The following is a 20,469-nucleotide window of genomic DNA, read 5'->3' as shown; positions in this document are numbered from 1 at the left end:
TAAAGTAATTAATTCTGTTAGTGTACGACATTGCTGTATATAACCTTAGTTAAAAGCAGCCATCCCAAATATTTAAGTCTTCATTACAGGGCCATAGACAGGGGGCATACCCTCTCCGAAATTTTTCCGTCCCCCCAACAATTAAAAAAGAGAGCAAAATTTTTTTTGTCTCGAAACATGCCATATGTATGCGCAATTTTTATGTTTGCAAACTGTATTTATATTTTAAAAACATATTATACTTATGTACTGGAGTTTTCCAATTGAAGATGATTAAAAATTTCAGAGTTCGTTTTTCTTTCAGAAAAAGAAACTACTCAAAATTTTAAATATAATCTCAACGGAGCGCCAGCAATGGCAACGCTATTTTTTAAGATTTACCCTTTCCCCAAACTGAAATCCCAGCCAAGTTCCTCGTTCATTATTAAGGGACCAGCTTCAAATTTTGTACATATGAAACGCTTAGATACATATGAAAACGTTATATTTCTAGAGGCCATGCTCATGCCACAAGAAGAGCAATCCACTCCAATTTTAAAAATCGTCTTATCTTTTTTATAAACAAAAGAAGTAAAAAATTTTACATAGCCCTTCATAACGTATGCAGAAATACTAGGCCCGGTATGGCTAAAGGGTTAAGGCACCCGACTCATAATCGAATCCTCGTCACACCAAACATGTTTGCTCTTTCACCTGTGGGGGCGTTATAAGTTACGGTGAATCCCACTATTCGTTGGTAAAAAAGTAGCCCAAGAGTTGGTGGCGGATGATGATGACTAGCTGCCTTACACTACTGAATTAGGGACGGCTAGCACAGATAGCCCTCGTGTAGCTTTGCGCGAAATTCAAATCAAATCAGATATACGGTATTAGTTAATTAATAATAGGAATAAATGGTCTCATTTTATTCATTTTTACGTGCATGGAATCTTATATTAAGTTCTCAGTTTTGGCGTTTTACAAAAAGATTTTCGGTTTACTATAAAGAATCTATCTCTATCAGAGACGCACTCACAATATGTAAAACCTCCCACCGTAGCTGTGTTTAATTATTATATCATTCCGTAATTTCCTTGGTTACAGTGTTCATAAATCAATTCCACGAAATACTTATGATGGGAATAACATATTGTACTTATCTTATTTCCAGTTTAAGCTTGAGCACAAGTTCAGAGGCCTTCTTGGTGAGAGGATTATTGTGGCATCAAAATATTTTATTGTAACTTTTATCAATTGTTGATAGTTAACTTTCTGATTTTGGTTCCCCAGTGGAACCGCGGTAAGTTCTTCAGATTTACAACGCTAAAATCAGGTGTTCGATTTCCCTAGGTGGGCAGAACAGATAGTCCCATGTGACTATGCTCTAATTACACACACACATACTTTCTGATTTCGTGAGTTAAAATCGTGTTTTTACTTTTTTGTGCGCTTTATAATATTAAGGAGCATTGCTGATATTGTAACTAACTTCATAATTTCACATTTATTTTTTGAAGGTTATCTTTAATACAGGAGTGAAGCTTGCGCTTTCCATAAAGTTCGTACGGCTGCACTTGTTTACACTTTTAACCCTGTTGATATATAGATAAATAAATATTTATTTGTAAGTTTATGTACATGTTTTTTCATTAATGCTCTCCACTTTCAGTTTTATTTACCGGCATGGTTTTTGAATTTTGACTATTGCTACCTGTTCTTGGTGATTCCTGCATCAGAGAATTACTAGTGTGCATCACTAGAAATGTTTGAAATTTCTCATTTTCATATTGACTTCTGTGACCCTGATCTTTTCTAAGTAATCAGAACTGTGATAGAAATTTCATTTGAGAAAAAAACAACAAATAAAACAGATGCTATTTTCAAATAACATGCATTTGATAACTATGCTAATGTCTTCTACAAGCCCCTCGCTAGTACAGCGATAAGTCTACGAACTTACAACGCTAAAATCAAGGGTTCGATTCTCAATAGTATGCTCAGCAGATAGCCAGATGTGGCTTTGCTATACGAAAAAAAACAACAACAACACACAATCTTCTACAAGTACAGTATGTGGGTGTAACAATGCCTGTTGTTAGATGAATTTTTTTATTGGTCTGTAAAATTCCGTAAGAGTGTGTTTTGTGTGTTTTCTTATAGCAAAGCCACATCGGGCTATCTGCTCAGCCCACCGAGGGGAATCGAACCCCTGATTTTAGCGTTGTAAATCCGGAGATATACCGCTGTACTAGCGGGGGTCAAATTCCGTAAGAATGCAAAGACCATTTCACTTAATTATAACAAATATACTTTATGTTTCAACATCAAAATGTACAAGTTTTACAGTTTTTCGTAGCTAATGCTAAGCCTATCTTTACATAAAAAATGTCGAAACATTAGTTCCAGTTACTTGTGTGCAGGATTTACCATTGTACATTTATTTTAACGCCTACGCTTGTTTCATTATAGTTTTCTTTTTTTGCATATGGCGTATATTCTTAGCTGTGTATTGCGCAAGTCCCGCCTGTTTTCCAAGTTTGAGAACGTTCTCGAAAGTGAGAATCGACAATATTTTACAAAAATGCGCTAGAATATTGTTAAAGCGTCAAGAAAATTGCGTGTTTCCGATAAAAAGTGGCTAGCTGAGAGACAGATGAGACCCTTAAATAATAAATAATAATATTATTCTGAAATGATACTTCTTTGATAAGACAGTCAACGGGAAATAACTATCAAATTTACACACGTGTGTTTATATCTGATCAGTGTAGTTATTTTAACTCTTAACATTTCAACAGAAATAGTGCTGTGTTAAAACAAGTTTTATTCAGTGATTTTATCTTCTTTTGTGAAAAACCCTAAATAAAACAAGAAATACCATAGTAATCAATAAAATCATTTTGTAGGTTTATTCAAGAACGCACTCAAAGACTTCTCGCTTAATCTATTGTTAATTAATGTTTTCATTTTATCTTTATTGTTAGTAGCTTTTTAATTTTTAGAAAACTAAATTTTGTGCATATTGTTATGTTTGTTTTTGAATTTCGCGCAAATCTACAAAAGGACTAACTGCGCTACCCATCCTTAATTTAGCAGTGTAAGACTCGAAGGAGGGCAGCTAGTCATCATCACCTACCGCCAGTTCTTGAGCTACTCTTTAACCAACGAATAGTGGGATTGACCGTAACATTATAACGCCCCCACGGCTGAAAGAACGAGCATGTTTGGTGTGACGGGGATTCGAATCCGCGACCCTGGGATAACGAGTCGAGTACCTTAACCACCTGGCCATGCCGAGCCTTCACATGTTTCAGGAACGTTCTTTTCATTTCAAACGCTGTAGAGATTTTCCAAAATATTTAAAAATAAACATAATCACCAAAAAGCTAGAAGCTCCATTAGGAAGACTGGAGTGAAGAAAATACTTTTATAAGTCGAAAACACAGTTATGGTTGTAGGGAAAATATGGAAGTGCATGTTTGACGACAGGGCTAATTACTTTATTTTTTTATTCTGCTAAGTGCCTACAAATGACACTAATTTTGGAACTTAGTGTGCACATAAAATTGCGCGACGAATATAACGCACATCAAGCGAGTTGCCCAGTATTCCTGGAATATGTTATGATATTTAAACTATTAGTCCAGTAGATAAGCTCGAAACTGGATGGCAGCTAGTCATCATCACCTACCGCCAGTTCTTGAGCTACTCTTTCACCAACGAATAGTGGGATTGACCGTCACGTTATCACGCACCTACGTCTGAAAAGACAAGCATGTTTGATGGGACGAGGATTCGAACCCGCCTACCTCAGATTACGAGTAGAGCCTCCTACCACCTGACTATGCCGGACCGCATTTTGTTCTCATGTGCCTTATGCAGAGTAATTGCAACAAGCAACTGTTTTTTTCTTTTAAGCTCACAGGGATACTTCACATATAGAGCCCAATATTTTAGCGTTATAAGCCCTCAAGATTCTCGTTGAGCCATTCTCATAAAATAATAACAAAATTAAGTGTTGAAAGAATTAAAGAAAACCAACTTAGAAATAACAATATTATGTCAGTTCTTAATTGAAAACAAAATATTATTTAAAATGAAAGAAAAAACGTAGACACGAAGAAAGTTTTGCTTGTACGTGTTAGATACGCACTAGTTTTTTTCGTGTGCTAAGCTATATCTGTTTTCTGTATTGTTGTCAATAAACAACACGGTTTTGTAGTTGTTTTCGTTGATTTAATGACACTTTTGTATTACAAATTTTATATATGTTGCTATAATATCGCATTAAAACAAATTTCAGTTTATTTGTTTGGCTTATTTATTACCTATCAATTGTGACAGGTGGTCCGTCATCCTCAGAGCCTTAGGCCAAAAAAATTAATTTATTCAGTTATATAAAAATCAAAATGAGCAAAATTAAAGAATCATAATACTTAAAATTTATAAAAACAAATTACGCGATCAATGTTAGTTATACAATGTGACGGGGAATCCCACTAAGAGTAGCCCAAAAGTTGGTAGTGCCTTCTCCCTAGTCTCACACTACATAACCATGTTATGTATTGTAGGCAGAGTCATTGGATTGTTATGAATAATTTTATACATTCTTGAAAGTAGCTATATCATAATACAGAGTAAAATTATGTATGAAATAAAAACTCAAAAGCTAAAAAAAGACTTGAATTAATTCTAAGTGTTCTGTCGTGTTTTTGGGTCTTACGATGTAACTACGTTAACCGAATGTTTCCTCAACAGCAAACGTTTACTCGTTTTATAACTAAGTTTGTCACAACGTAACCAGAAATAACAGCTATTAAGTTCAAAATTCTAAGCATTAGGTACTGGTTTGATTTGAATGACTGTTTTGTATTATTGCTGTTATTTTAACATTTTGTTTATATAATCGTGTATAACGTACCCACATGTTTTGCTTTTGTCAGGGAGACCTTGCCAAGAAAAAAATCTATCCAACATTATGGTAAGTAAACATCAAATGCATGCAAGTTCGGATACTTATCTGTAGGTTCTTAAAATTAATAGTGAAACGTTTATGTGATTGTTCATAACAGTTTGTAGTCAAATGCAAAGAACGTATGTCCGGGATTGGAGTTTATTACTGTTTAGTGCTAAGCCGTGTGTATATTATAGATCGTATTCACTTTAGTTTGTAATTCCACTACCAAAACATATTGCTCAATCTTCGAACACCCAGATGGAGAATTATTAACAAACAACAATTTAACTGAAATACCTACCAGGTATTTGTGGTGCAAAGCTACCCAGTGGGATATTTGTGTTGTGCCCCCTAGTGGTATGGAAGCCCGGTTTAAAGTGTGAATTGTTAATAATAATTGATGAAGGTTTTTGTTTTGAATAATATACCCCGAGAAAACTAACTTTTTTCTCTATTTAAAAAATTATAATAAAAACAATCAACTTCGATAGTGTTTATAGAAATTCTTAGACATAATTATATTAGGAAAAAATAAAACAAGTTTTACTTCTGGAATACGCGTGTGTGCTCATATAAACAATTCTGTATTATAGCCAGCTGAATTTTGCGGTTTCAAGTTATATCTTCTCCTGTGTATATATATTCTTCAAAACAAGAAACGCAAAAGGGATATTTTTGTTATTTTAAAGAGAAATATATGTAATAACGTTACAAGCTCAGAGTATGTGATATTACACGTGTTAAGGCACTGATTGTCAGACCAAAATGACAATAAAAGTTGTGCACTTTGAAAACGGAGGAAAACATCGGATGTTTCGCCAAAACGCATGCGTGTCCAATAAATTTGTTTGAGAGATCTGCATGTTCTGCAAGTGCAACATGTGCAAAATCCCTATAAAAGTGACGGGTTCTCGGTTTCCATAGCTCAGTGTTAAGCCACCAACACGCAATACAGTTACGCCAAGACTGACTGAAGCACAACGCAACAACGCCATTGATCGCTTGGAGCAGGCGAATCTCGATCAGATGTTGCCAGAGCTGTGAATGTCCACCCAAGCACCATCACAAGGCTATGGAATCGTCACCAACAACATGGATCAACTCGTGACCGTCCACGATCTGGCAGACCTCGTGTGACCACGCCCGCACAAGATCGCAACATCCGGTTACGTCACCTTCGGGATAGGACCACCACTGCGACGTCTACTGCCTCAATCATACCAGGGCTGCGTAGGATTTCCGATTAGACCGTACGCAACCGTCTACGCCAGTCATCCTCACCCAGCAACATCGTCAAGCACGGCTGCAGTGGACTCGGGAACATCGGGTATGGCCTCATCGACGATGGAGGCATGTTTGGTTCAGCTATGAATCACGTTTTATGCTTCGTAGGCAGGATGGAAGGACCCGTGTTTACCTACGCCGAGATGAACGTTTTGCAGCAAACTGTGTGCAGAATGTTGACAGATTTGATGATGGCAGCGTCATGATGTGGGCTGCCATCGCCTACAATGCCAGAACAGACCTTTTGCACATTCGAGGGAATCTTACGGCTCAACGATACGTCGACGAGATTCATCATGGATAACGTCAACGACGTTTTTCAACATGACAACGCCCGTCCTCACACAGCCCGACCCACCACTGTTTTCTTGAGATACCACAACATCAGCGTTCTTCCCTGGCCCTTCAGATCACCAGATTTAAACCCCATCGAACATCTTTGGGGCGAATTGGACCGACGTCTGCGACGGCGACAACCTCAACCGCAGACTCTACCTCAACTTGCAGCAGCTTTGCAGGCTGAGTGGACAGCCATTCCACAGGATGTGATTCGTCATCTCATCGCTTCCATGGGCAGGAGATGCCAAGCAGTTATTGATGCTCACGGGGGGCATACTCGTTATTGACGTTGAGTGATGTTAAACTTCACCTAGTGAGCGTGGACTTCGCCTTTGCAGACTTTGGATGTTCAGCAGTGAATGTGCAGTTTCACATATGTCATACAGAACTACCCGGAATAAACTTGTTAACAATTTGTCTCATATTTTGCCTTTTGCGTTTCTTTTTTTTGAAGAGTATATATATATATATATATATATGTATCCATGTGGTTTTTAGTGTGGAAGGTATAACATAATGACATTTAGTATAACATAATACCTCAACTCGTATCTGTTTTTACAACAATTATTTATCACGTTTCGTGGCTTGTTTTGTTATTATAATTAACTAAGTTTGAAACAGCTGGTTATATCAATGCTGAAATTTAGTATTGTTTTATGCCTAAAAGTTATTTTTACATAAATATGCTGTTTGTTTGTGAAGATTCAGAATAAACCATTTCGAGGAGATACTTCTTTTCAAATATCCTGTGAGTAAAAACAAATATATATACATATATTTTATTGATAAAGGTCATTGTATCGAGACGGTCTCATTCCCAAGAAAACGATTTTTGTTGGTTATGCACGCTCCACGTTAACTGTTGACGATATCAGGAACAAAGCTGAGCCATATTTAAAGGTATTTTTGTATGACAAAACTTTTACTTAGTATTTATATTGTTTATTTGTTCCGTGTATCAGCAAATTGATAGAAGAGATAAGATAGCTAGTCAACAGCATATACCGCCAACTGTGTCGGCATTGATGATAAGAATTTAACTTCTAATTTTATAATGCTGTCCTAGCCATAATGCGAATAGTGCGTCTTTACGGCAACGAGATGCGAACCATGGCCCCTTGGACTTACCGTCTAGAATGTAAACTTTTAGGCCCTGCTCCTTATGTTGTTAGTCTGTTGTATATTAGATTAGCGTAAAATTCAAAAACAATCTGTTGTATATATATATATATATCGGCAGTAATTTACTACTATACACATTATTTTACTCTCTCATTTGTACATGTATATATGTATTGTTTTAACAAGTTTGTTTTTTGTTGGCGGGTTCGTTTAAATTATCTGGTGAAAATAACTCAAAAGTCCAACCCACGTAGTAATCATAAATTATTTTATTTCCTCCTTTAACGTTTCAATAAGCTTCAATTGTTGTTATAACATGTTGTAAGCCTACGTTACAAATGACGTTTAAACCTCTCAAACAATCTAGGACTAATGCATAACCTAATCAACTTACTTGTCCAAAGTAACCCTGACAGCCAACATACTGACATTTGTGTTATCTTCCTGAAACACTTCAGAAGCAACACCATAATCTTATCAACTCTGTCTATACTCAATTCACTATTCACCACTAGCTTGTAACTGAGTAGCCTACTCATGTTTTACAACTTAGTAGTAAAGTCTCTAGATCATTACGTTACCCATGACCTGCTGCTCTTACTGGCTAACAAATTACAATATTAAAAATATTGCTTACAACACTGGCTACTTCTTGTATTGTGAAGTTCTATGAACGACCCTAATATTAAAAAAATAAAACTATATTAAATTGTTCATTCACCAAATTTTTGTGATTTTTTCCTTGAAATGCATGATATATGGGTGGCACGGGTTAGCAATTCAAAGACGTATCTTAAGTATACAAGTAATTTTGTAAACATTTTACTTTTGCAAAAAAAGAGACTTGTACATTTGACAAGAATCTTGCCACATATCACTTAGATACATATAGTAAATTTGAAATTATAATCAACATACCTTCTCAAATGTATGAACTTATCCCGTGTGCACTTGGCAACATATCTATAATCTTAAATACTTGTATGATGTTATTGCAGTTCATTGTAGACTTAATTACAAATGATGTTTAAACTTCTCCAACAATTTAGGATTAACTTCAAATCAAATGAACTTGCTTTCACAAAGTAACAGTGATAGTTAACACCCTGACTGATTCATTCTACCTTCTTCTGGAAAGAACTCTAAAACAATGTTACAGTCTTCTTAACTTTAATGATACTCTCACTATACACCACTAGCTTCTAATTCATAGGCTCAATCGTATTTTACAAGTAAGCCTTGCTTTAGCTATTTTACAAAGTCTGTATTATTACATTATTATTGATCAGCAGCTCCCTCTAGCCAACAAACAAAAAAAAAAAGAAAATTTCTAGAATACAACAATATATGTATATATTTGTAGGTTTAGATAGCAAAATAGCTCCATTGACAAAAAAGATTAATTTCTAATTCATTAAACTGTAGAACTTTTAATTCTTATTCTGTTTAAGTCGTGAGGGAATGTCAGAGTTTATATTACTGGATGTGAAATAATATTTTTCCACACATCTGTTACAGGTAAAAGATGAAGAAAAAGGGCAAGCCGATGGTTTTTTCAAAATGAATCATTATGTTAGTGGCTCATATGATAATCCAGAGGATTTTCAAAAGTTGAATGAGGAAATCAGTAAATTTGAGGTGGCCAATCACTGCAACAGGCTATTCTACCTTGCATTACCACCAAACGTTTTTCAGTCATCAACTAGTAACATCAAAGCTCACTGCATGGCCAAAAAGTAAGTTTAGTACTTAAATGACTTCATTTTCATCTAACAAAGAAGGTTCTTTCTTTGAATATATTGTATTGCACATATGCTACTTCATACTGTTATTCAGGGTAGAGATTTCTTTTGTTACCAATTTTTCAAATTTATTTTTACTCTTTCAACATAGTTTTATACAATTATATGTGAGCAGTGATATCACACTTTAGAATAGAAGTTCAAAGGAAGGAATCCTATTGAAACTTGTAACTCTACCTAAATCACAAGTCAGGTGATCAGTATTATTAAAATTGTAACTTCTTTAAAGTAAATTCAAACAGTTATTTGTGAAACTAAAATAATTTTTAAAAATAAAGGATAAATTTAATTTTCATTAGGATAAAGTTGATGTGTACTTGTAAGTTCAAATTGTAACAAGATTATATTAGAGTAGATAAGTTACCTACTTATTATATAACCACTAATTAATGAAAACCTTTAAAGACTCAGGATTAATTTGTTTATAATTTCTTTTTCCAAATTTTCTCTGGATATTCTTTAGAATGCTGAATTATATCTTAGGAATTAAGAACAAATTTTGTGTTAAAATTCAAGTGTTCAAGAAAATATTCAAGTTTATAAATTTTACAATACTGTCCTTTTATTAGGGGTTGGACAAGAACTATTATTGAAAAACCATTTGGACGAGATGCTGAAAGCTCAGCAGAATTGTCCAATCATCTTAGTTCATTGTTTAAAGAGGAAGAGCTTTATCGGATTGACCATTACCTAGGCAAAGAAATGGTACAGAACCTTATGGCTCTGAGGTAAGCTCCAAATTAGTTATACAATGTAATATTGCATAACTGGATTACTAAAATAACCTAGCAAAAGGTCTGAGATTATGGTATTCTCAGGTAATTGATATTCCTTAGAGACAGAGATGGTAACTACAATAACTACAGGAATGTAAGGAAAGTTATTGTGAAGTTAAAATGAATTCTTTATTTCTGATGGAATTTGGAACAGAAAGTATACTGAAAACAATGTGAAAAGTAATGTATTAAGTACCAAATAATCAAAACAAATAATTATAAGGATATATGTTTGGTGCTTCTAGATAGAGAGGTTTGAAATTTTCTATCTTATTCTGAAGAGATTCTGTTCTAGATTGAAAACTTATGATATTATACACAGGAAAGCAATAATGTCATCCTTCTCAGTGCATATGCAATACCCAATTCACCAGATTTGCCAGACGACCCCCACCATCTGGACTTTGGTCCTTGTGACCTCCCATTATCTCTACAAGAATGAAAAGATTCTTGATGTTTCTTGGCACAGTTCATAACAAAAGTAATATATGCACCTCTCACACAGAAGACTCAAAAAAATGTTGACTCAGTGTAGACACCTTGTGATCCCAGAAATATACTCATCACTCTAAAGAAGGTCACCACCCACCATTTGAGAAATACTGCTCTAGATGTTTCCAAAGTTAGATAGAGTGATGCTGCTAGAGACATTCAATACAAGTAAAAGCAAGAGCAGTCAGAGAGATTGCATGTTTTTATACTGGGGAAGACTACCCCAGTATTGGGGCACAAACTGATTAATTTGTGCCATACAACATTCACAAACAACCTTACACAGACACACACACACACACACATATATATATATATAAAATCATATTGTCAATGGTGCAGAAAGTATGTTTTGGGAAGATGGGTATATCATCTTGGTCAACAAAGTTGAGCATTGACTTCTGCTTAAATAGATTTTCAATAAATGACTTTATGGTTGCAAATCATGTACTTTGTTTTTTCATATATGCCCCCAATGTAATACATGCTGCTTACTTTCTTGTTTTCAACTCAAGATTAGCCATCTTTTGATTCCTGAGTTTTTGTTTACATCTATTGACCTAATGCTTTTGCCACCCAATCCCCAGACTTGATCTTTTTAAAAGAAATTACAGCCATGAGCCATAGCAAATAGACCTTTATCTAATCCAACAAAATATTTTTCTTTGATAAAATAGTTTATCTTTCATTTTCTTTTTGCAACATAAGGAGGATTAATGCCTACTCATTACTCTTGTTACCCATTTCCAGGGTGGGTGCTAGTTTATATTGCTCATGTGGTTATTGTGCCACTAGTTATATAAGTAGTTGCAGTACCATAATAAACTGCCATCTGTTAGCCAATAAACTCAACTCACTTTCTTGGTTCAATGAAATAAATAATCACCACCAGAATTATGCCAAACTAAGACTTTTCAAGTAGGTTTAATGTTTGGCTATCTAGTACATTATGTATCAGTACACACACTTAAACCAGCATGAGCTAAATGCAATATTTCACAGTAAAATATATAAACTTAACTAGACTGCCTCAAACACCACTAGCCAAACTATCATCATATTGTACTATAACACTTGTCAAATCACTCACTTAAGTAAGCATCACAGAAAAATATATACAGGCAGAATTTATTAAAGCCAGGACCATACCATGGGTAGTGCAAGCAGTGTGTTCACCTAAGATGCCAACTTGAAGAGGGTTACTGATTGCCTAACAAAGTGAATAAATGGGTTGGGTTAAGGGCACCAAACTTATATGTAACACAGAGTACCATCAAACAATGGTAAGGAACTGAGTAAAACAAAGATATTTTCAGTAATATTTATAAGTATTTAATTCATATTTTTACTGAGAATGAGAACAAGCACAATTTTTACTGCATGTAGAAGATGTACATATTTTTGAGTACATGCTATATAAATTCTGCACTTGCTTATGAAAAATCTCATGGTTTTCCACTTGAAATATTCTGTGAAGATGCATTGCAAAAATTATCATCTGAATGCTTGGATAACAAGGAATGCAACATCCTTTCACATTTCAAATGTATTAGCAATACTAGCAGTCAAGTTGTGCCAGGACCATTTTCTACGTATCAAATGGTTTTCCTCTGTGCAATGCATACCACTAATCAATACCTTAACACAACTGCAAACAGGAGAACTACAGTTGTGGGTTGAGGTTAGTCTCGCACCACTGTATTCTTGAGTGGACTCATTAAGACTTCATCCACACCCACTTTCTTACTAAGGAACTCCACATTAAATGCAAATCCTTCTCTTATTTCAACTTTTTCAACTTGAAAATCTCCTTTTCGTATCCACTGAAGCATCATATTCAAGTTCTAAAAGCAGAATTCTGCTGGTGATTATTTATTTAATGGTGCCAAAAGAGTGAGTCTAGTTTCTTAATTACTGGATGATAGTTCATTATGATACTGCAACCACTGGTATAGTTGGTAGTACAGTAATCATATGAACAGTATAAACTACAGCCTACTCTAGAGGTGGGTAGCTGCCTGGAGAAAGACATGAGGACTCCTTCGGCTGAAATCAAGTTTTTTTCCATGCTGCTGGCACGTACTTAAACAACACTTACTTTCCATGCTTAAAACATACATCTGTCTTAAGTGATGAATTATTTCTCTTATTTATAAGTCCATCCACTCCTGGAAGCTTTTATTTACTCATAAAACACACAATAGCTAAGACAAGCACAGTAGAAGACTCTCCATGAGAAAACAGAAAATTTTGCAATAACAAATCCTGAGGGCATGATCTCAGAATTTCTCCTTACATGTTATTCTTAGGTACACTGATAATTTTAGAGATAAGAATGTCAAGAAATCTACTACAGAGTTAAACTATATTGTCTGCTGTCTCTGACTGAGTTTCAAACATGGGAGTGACTGAACACCAGCTGAAGTGAAAATAGGCTTTATTAAATAAATAACAAGTTCAAAGCATTGAACAATTAATTGAAACTCTAGCTAAAGGAAATAGATGTTTAAATTATCTGTCTTAGATGAATTTATTCTGTTTCAGACTGGTATTATATACACAAAAACAATAATATCATCCCTCTAAGTGAATAGGTGATACCCATGTCACTGCTTGTCATTAGTGAAAGTAAGGAGGAGAGTTTTGACAAATTTCTAAATTTAAACAGTGATGTTGCTACAGACAGATAATAAAAGATCAAAAGCAGGTCTCCAACAACATCTTCCATAAGAAACCCTAAAAATATTCAAGTATGACATATGTCTTGGCCATGCATGACTAACATAAAATAAGATTAATACTTCACAAGGCAGATTTTCTTTACATGCAAGTCTGTAAACATGCTAAAATGTATATAATCTGACAATTTAAAAACATTTTTGTAAACCAAACAGTTTACTTTCTTAAACTAAGAGGAAAATTTGTAGTAATTTTCCAACTACCATAGTAATGTGTTTTTTTTTCGTTTTTGTTTCGTAAACTACATCCTATAAAAGCAAAAATAAATTACATTGTTTATTGTTAAGCACAAATCTAAACAATAGATATATGTTCTCTTCTCACCATGATTATCTAAACCCCATTTTCAGAATGAAAAGCCCACAGATTTATTGCTGAGCCATAAGTGACAAATTGTATTGTATTTATGGAACTTTTACTATTCAATGAACTGGTGTCAAATGTTTGGTACAAAAAGGATTTGACGAAAAACCTTTAACTGAAATTATTGCTAAGGCTATTGGTGAATTATATTTAAGGGTTACAGAGAGAAATTTACTAGTTGTTTTACTGCTGTAGTAAGTTATGTTGATGACAATGTCTCTGTATATATTTGAAATTTTGCTTCACATGTTTGAGTACAGATGCTTTATGTACTAAAGTTGCTGCTATTATTATTTTTCTTATCCTTGAAAACTTTTTGCTTCATAAACTAGGTTATTTATTTTCCATTTTTGCTCTTCTTTACAAAGTCCAATTTAATTTTGTCAAAATGCATTTTAGATAACTTGTACTTTTAAGCAGTTGATTAATGATCCACTCTATATTGTGCTCATACAACTGTATTTTATTTATAAAATAATGCTGAAAAATAGTTGTCTTTCTTAGTAAACAAACTGAAGTATCACCCAATATGAAATACAGTGTTCATTGATATTGTTTACAGGTTTGGAAATAGAATTTTTGGTCCAACATGGAACAGAGAACATATTTCTTGTGTGATGGTGTCCTTCAAGGAGCCATTTGGAACACAGGGACGTGGTGGATACTTTGATAATTTTGGCATCATTAGGTAAGTGTAAAATTTAACAACAAATCCATAATAGGAAATTAATTACAGGTAGATATATTTCTTTTAAAGTTTACTATAATACAAGTTACAACAATTTATGAAAATGTCTTCTATATTTAAGGGATGTGATGCAAAATCACTTACTTCAGATGCTCAGCTTAGTTGCCATGGAAAAGCCTGTATCTACTGGAGCAGAGGACATCAGAGATGAGAAGGTACTGATGTTATTTGAACTCTTTCTTTGTACCATAAATTACAGCTTTTACCAGAAGACTTGATCAACATATAAATTTAAAATTGAATTTACTTATAGAAAATACTTCAAGCAGCTTTGGTAGTTAAAATCGACTTGTTGCATTTTTAATAAAAGAAGTTACTCTGACTGGTTTCAGATGAGGAATAAGTGAAGGTTATTCCAGTTTCATATCTCTGTAATTTGAAACACCACACAATACTTTGAAATCTTCTTTGCTTGGCTCTCCGTCACATCTGTTAATGAAATGTTGGTATATTGTGAACTTAATCCTTATTTAAGACTTCAAAAAGTTTACATATATACATATGTATCAAAATCTGTTGATTCTATGTAGCTATCTTTACACTATGAGAACACATTAAAGTTTGAAATACACAAATTCTGTCCTGAAATTACAAGAAAAAACAAAATACTTAAATGATGATTAGGTTTTAAACACAAAAGGGAATGTAACACATAGAAAAACATATAGGAAAAAACTGTATGTCAAACACAGAAACGGGCTTGGTTTTATTTCAGAGTTGTTTAGTGAAAAAGTGCTTTCAGAGATTAATCTTCTCTCAATCTCAGTTGTTTCTACAATACAAATATAAGAATATCACTGCAAATATATATTACAATTTCTACAAATTCATATCTGCATCTTAAGGGTAAAAAATCATAACCTGATATTTTTGATGTAAATGTAATATAAATGATATTTTTAGCAAACAGATTAAGAGTTTAATATTGTTCTGAATTTCTGTATAAAATATTTCTGATGAAAAAGTATTTTGTTATCCTTTAATCTTTGAATATCAAATAGGAAAGCAATAAAACAGGAACTCTTTTACGTAACTGATTTGCTGTTGTAGTAATTTATTAAAACGTTTAGAGCATGGTAAATGACTATTATTGTAATTTTTAAAACATGTTTTATGCAAGTTCATCCAGACTCTTGAATTTTCAGTTTGACATATATAAAGTTTATAATAACAAGAACATTGAATTATACAAATAGTTAATTAGTTTACAAGAAAATGATTCACTCATACAAAAATTGTTGAATCATTACTAGATTATAGTAATATAGCATTTTTTTGTTTCATAAGCAACCTTTAGTATATACATTAAAATGCCTTTTTCCTGATAAGCTATTTTTAAAACATTAAAAGCTATTTAAATTTTTATGCTGACAAATAAGCATTTATAATTTTGAAATTTATCACAGTATTTTGAAAATGTTTTACAACTTGCTGTTGATAATCTTATTTTGCTCATATTAAGTGTAAGTTGTACATTATATATGCCAACAAGTACTTCTAACTTATTTGTCATGATTTTTCATCTTTCAAGTTTATGGAACTGAATGTTCAACATGTCTGGCCTGGCATTGCCAGATAACTGGTGCACTCAACTCACAATCTGAGGATCATGGATTTGAATCCCCATCACATCAAACATGCTCACCCTCAGCCATGGGTGTGTTATTATGTGAAAGTCAATCCCACTTTCCTTTGGTATAACAGTAGCCCAAGAGGTGATGGTGGGTTTTGATTAATAGCTGCCTTCTCTCTAGTCTTACACTACTGAATTAGGGATGGCTAATGCAGATAGCCCTTGTGTAACTTTACACATAAGTCAAAACAAACAATCAACAAGGCCCTCTAGACAACTTTGTAGCAATACATTATTCTTTCACATTGTTTTGTTTAAGTTTTGCTACAAATTAAACTAACTCCTTTGGCCAAACCATCTTACATAGTTACTTAAATTATAATAATCCAACGATGCATGATAATTCATACTTTTAAAATATACATCTATTTATATAGTACTTTTCTCATATCATAATACTTAAGAACATGTTAAAAGAGTATATTTTCTTTATCACAAGCTCATGTCAGCATATAAACAGTTTAGAATTTTATCTAAATTTTTGATCATGTAAGAAGACAATCTTTTAACAATCTGAACAAGAATGATGTTATAAAATTTACAATTTCTATATCTGTTTTTTTCAATTTCCAATATGTATGTCCATAATTAGTGTACTAAAGAAGTGGGAAGGTTTCAAAACATTTTGCTCTTATTGATTAAAGGCTGATTATAAACATGCATAAACTGTGATGTACATACTTCCCTAAGAGTAATATTTAATTGCTACTAAAGATTAACATTCACACATGTGCCTAACAGGTGTTTTGTTATGTATTACACAAAATTTGTGGTTTCAACTACTTTCTTTGAATTTAATTCTAAACAGGTTTTAAGAACTACATGTAACATTACAGTTTATATTAACTGCTGCTGAAAACTCGAATAATTCCACATTATGTTTGTTACTAATCCTTTTATTTCCATTGCAGAATAACTATTCAAGAGAAAGTTTGTTAATCTTATAAAATAAAAAATTTGAATAATGTAACTTTCAAAGAAATTTACTCATCACAGTTTTTACTGGTGCTCAACTGAACTCAATCTTGGTTATTCTCAAAAGAACAATAAAATTATAAAATTAGTTCCTCAGTTTGAGGCATTTTAATGAGTGCAGTGTTTTGAGTAACTTGTATTTAGCATAAATGACCAAAGATGTGTTAAGTTTACACATAAAAGTAGGTAAATAATTTATTAGTTTTGTGTTTCTAATAGAATTATAATATGTAATAATTTCTACTTATACCATGACAACCCCTAATATGGAATAGTCAGAGAATTAAAAAAAAAGAAGTCAAAACTCAGGGAAAATAGAAAAATTATCTCAAAGCCTGATAAAAAGAGAGAAATTTTTGCTCTTTTTTATTTCAAAACCTGTACATCTGCACAAACCATATTGCTCAGTTATGCCAGTTATTGCCATACTTCAATATAACCTTGGTTAGTCATTCTATAGTATTTTACCACATTTGATGATATATTAGTTCAAATATTATTAAAAAAATATTTTACTATCCACCATCAGGTTTCAATGTTTTTATTTAAAGAACCTTTTTCTTAGTATTATAGTGTGAATCAAACTCGTGAATCTGAAGTTTTTATTATAATGTATAACCAAGTAATCTTAATTGGCTAAAATTATAGAAAGTTAATAGAACAGTGTGATGTAATATATATTGTGAAGGTCTAGAAAATATAAAATTTTGCCTGGAAAGTCAGGAGTTTTTCTACAAAATGTGAAAACCATAATACATGTTCCTGCATTACTGACTCTCAGCTGAATTTAAACTAGGTTTGTTCCACTGTACATGAGAATGTACCTTGTGACAACAACAAATTTATACTTTGAAATTCTGTTAACAATGTTATGTATTCTGTAAAATTTAAAGATTGTATTCTAGACATTTTATTAGTTAGGTAAATTTTAAGTTATTTCAAAATCTATAATAAAAACAATAATCTTATTAATGCATTTCTTTTCTGGAAATAAATATTAACTACTTTAATGTGTAGGTAAAGGTCCTGAGGTGCATGTCAGAGGTCAAACTTGAAGATACGGTCTTAGGTCAGTATGTTGGTGATCCAAATGGAGAAGGAGAAGCAAAAGAGGGTTATCTAGATGACCCTACTGTCCCCAAAGGCTCTAAAACTGCAACATATGCTTTAGCTACATGTTATGTTAACAATGAAAGATGGGAAGGAGTGCCTTTCTTTCTTCGTTGTGGAAAAGGTGAGTATACTAGTTTCTTGTCTTATTTTAAAATAATCTAAATTTGGTAAATATTCTTTTATAAAAACAAAAAAGGAGATTCATTGTAAAATAATGTAACAATAATTCAATACTAATATAGTAATTATATTATAATCTGAAATGCAGGGTTATTTCACTATAATTATTGAGCATGAAACGTATTTAATAAGGAAATATAAAATGAAGCAAGTACAGGTGGTTACACCTAATGTTCAACTGAAGGTGAAAATACCATTAATTTTTATTGTCATGATATTTCAACAGCCTTGAATGAGAGGAAAGCTGAAGTTCGTATACAGTATCGAGATGTTCCAGGAGATATCTTCCATGGAGAGAGCAAGAGAAATGAGCTGGTCATCAGAGTACAACCAGGAGAAGCTGTGTATATTAAAATGATGAGTAAAACACCAGGAATGTCCTTTGATATTGAGGAAACTGAGCTTGATTTGACCTATGGCAGTCGATACAAGGCAAGAAATGTCTTAATTAAAATATACCAGCTGGGTTGAAAAACTAATACATGATTTGAAGTCAGATGTTTCCATGAATGGTAAAGATATCAGTTTAATGTAAAATATAGTCACACATACACACAGTGTAAGTGATGATAAGACTTTACTAATATAATGTCCTTTTCAATTACAAATTTACCACATAGAATATCATTTTCAGTTTGAATATGTTTTAGTAATGAATATATTTCAGCAGTGTAACAATGACTCAACAACTATACTATTATTTTAATAGGGGCTTGTAATGCCTGATGCTTATGAACGACTTATTCTGGATGTATTCTGTGGAACTCAAATCCATTTTGTCCGAAGTGACGAGCTAGCACAAGCTTGGCGAATCTTTACACCAATGCTACATAGAATCGAGAAAGAGGACATAAAACTAGTACCTTATACCTATGGAAGGTGAGTAATTTGAACTAGTCTTTTTTGTTTTCAGAAATTTCCAGATACTAATTTATTATAAAGTGGAATCAGTAAATCCTGAAAGCAGTATGTATTTGTGATAGAAATACAGACAGTACATAAAGTATTTCCAATTTCTATGTAATGAGAGTAGTTTTATGGCTTTTCTAAAAGTAAAAAAAAGAAAAAAAAAGTTAAGAGACCAAAACTGGACATTTAGGTATAGTGAAGTTATACAACATTATACAACATATAATGGTACAAGTTTCATGCTATTAAAATTAAACATAATTTTACATTAGTTTGAAAATATTTCTGTGAAACTATTACAGCTCAATAAGATAGTTATATGAATATATTAGGCCAAGTTTGTTTTTCTATATTAGTTTGGAGGAAGATAAAACAGATATAAAATGTTAATTCTTGAATGTTTTACAGTCGTGGACCAAAAGAAGCAGATGAATTATGTAAAAAGAAGGGTTTCAAGTTCTATGGAACCTACAAGTGGGTAAAGCCATCAAATTTGTGAACTCCTCTTACATTACTGAAATACAAATTTTTTCAGTTAAAGGAACTGATATTTGGAATGATTTGTATTTCTCTAATATTTATCACTTGTTTTCTTTATATAGCATAGGTTATCTCTTCTGTACTTGACATTTTATCTATTTTCAAAAAAATTTGGAGAGTACATTAAAAAAAATTACAAATATATATATATATATTATATTATATATTGCCTGATTATGGTCAAATGCTGAAATTATTTTTAGAGAATTCCATTTTTCAGTACTAAAGAACAATAAAAGTTAAAGTTATTAGCTTTAGTGGAAGGAAAAAGAACATAACAAGGATATTCTTTGTTAAGCTATTGTAATATTTCAGATTAGTTTTATTTAAAAATATTCACACAATACTCAAATCAGGGGAAAAAGTGTTATTTTTATATAAAGTACTAATAAAGATAAACATTAAGCCTAGTACTGAATTGTATTTATTCATTCAAGGTTAAATGAAGTAAACAAAAATGAAACTTTACGTGAACTTTTATTATGTAAACAAAAAAATTATTTGCATAAAACAAG

At 32.7% G+C, this 20,469-nt stretch overlaps 1 protein-coding gene across 1 annotated transcript in view; it reads left to right on the top strand.

Moving 5' to 3' along the window:
• Positions 1–20,362, top strand: part of LOC143240496 (glucose-6-phosphate 1-dehydrogenase-like) — a 31,695-nt gene extending 11,333 nt beyond the window's left edge. The window contains exons 2-11 of the mRNA XM_076483009.1: positions 4,923–4,960; positions 7,354–7,462; positions 9,203–9,420; positions 10,056–10,214; positions 14,419–14,544; positions 14,666–14,759; positions 18,230–18,446; positions 18,732–18,937; positions 19,215–19,384; positions 19,823–20,362. Coding sequence (XP_076339124.1) covers positions 4,923–4,960; positions 7,354–7,462; positions 9,203–9,420; positions 10,056–10,214; positions 14,419–14,544; positions 14,666–14,759; positions 18,230–18,446; positions 18,732–18,937; positions 19,215–19,384; positions 19,823–19,913 — 1,428 coding nt within the window. The 3' untranslated portion in view covers positions 19,914–20,362. The remainder of the gene's footprint in view (positions 1–4,922; positions 4,961–7,353; positions 7,463–9,202; positions 9,421–10,055; positions 10,215–14,418; positions 14,545–14,665; positions 14,760–18,229; positions 18,447–18,731; positions 18,938–19,214; positions 19,385–19,822) is intronic.
• The last annotated feature ends 107 nt before the right edge of the window (positions 20,363–20,469 follow it).

Source organism: Tachypleus tridentatus, chromosome 13, assembly GCF_004210375.1.
Source record: "Tachypleus tridentatus isolate NWPU-2018 chromosome 13, ASM421037v1, whole genome shotgun sequence".
Lineage (NCBI taxonomy): Eukaryota > Metazoa > Arthropoda > Merostomata > Xiphosura > Limulidae > Tachypleus > Tachypleus tridentatus.
This window is presented reverse-complemented; position numbering and strand designations above follow the sequence as displayed.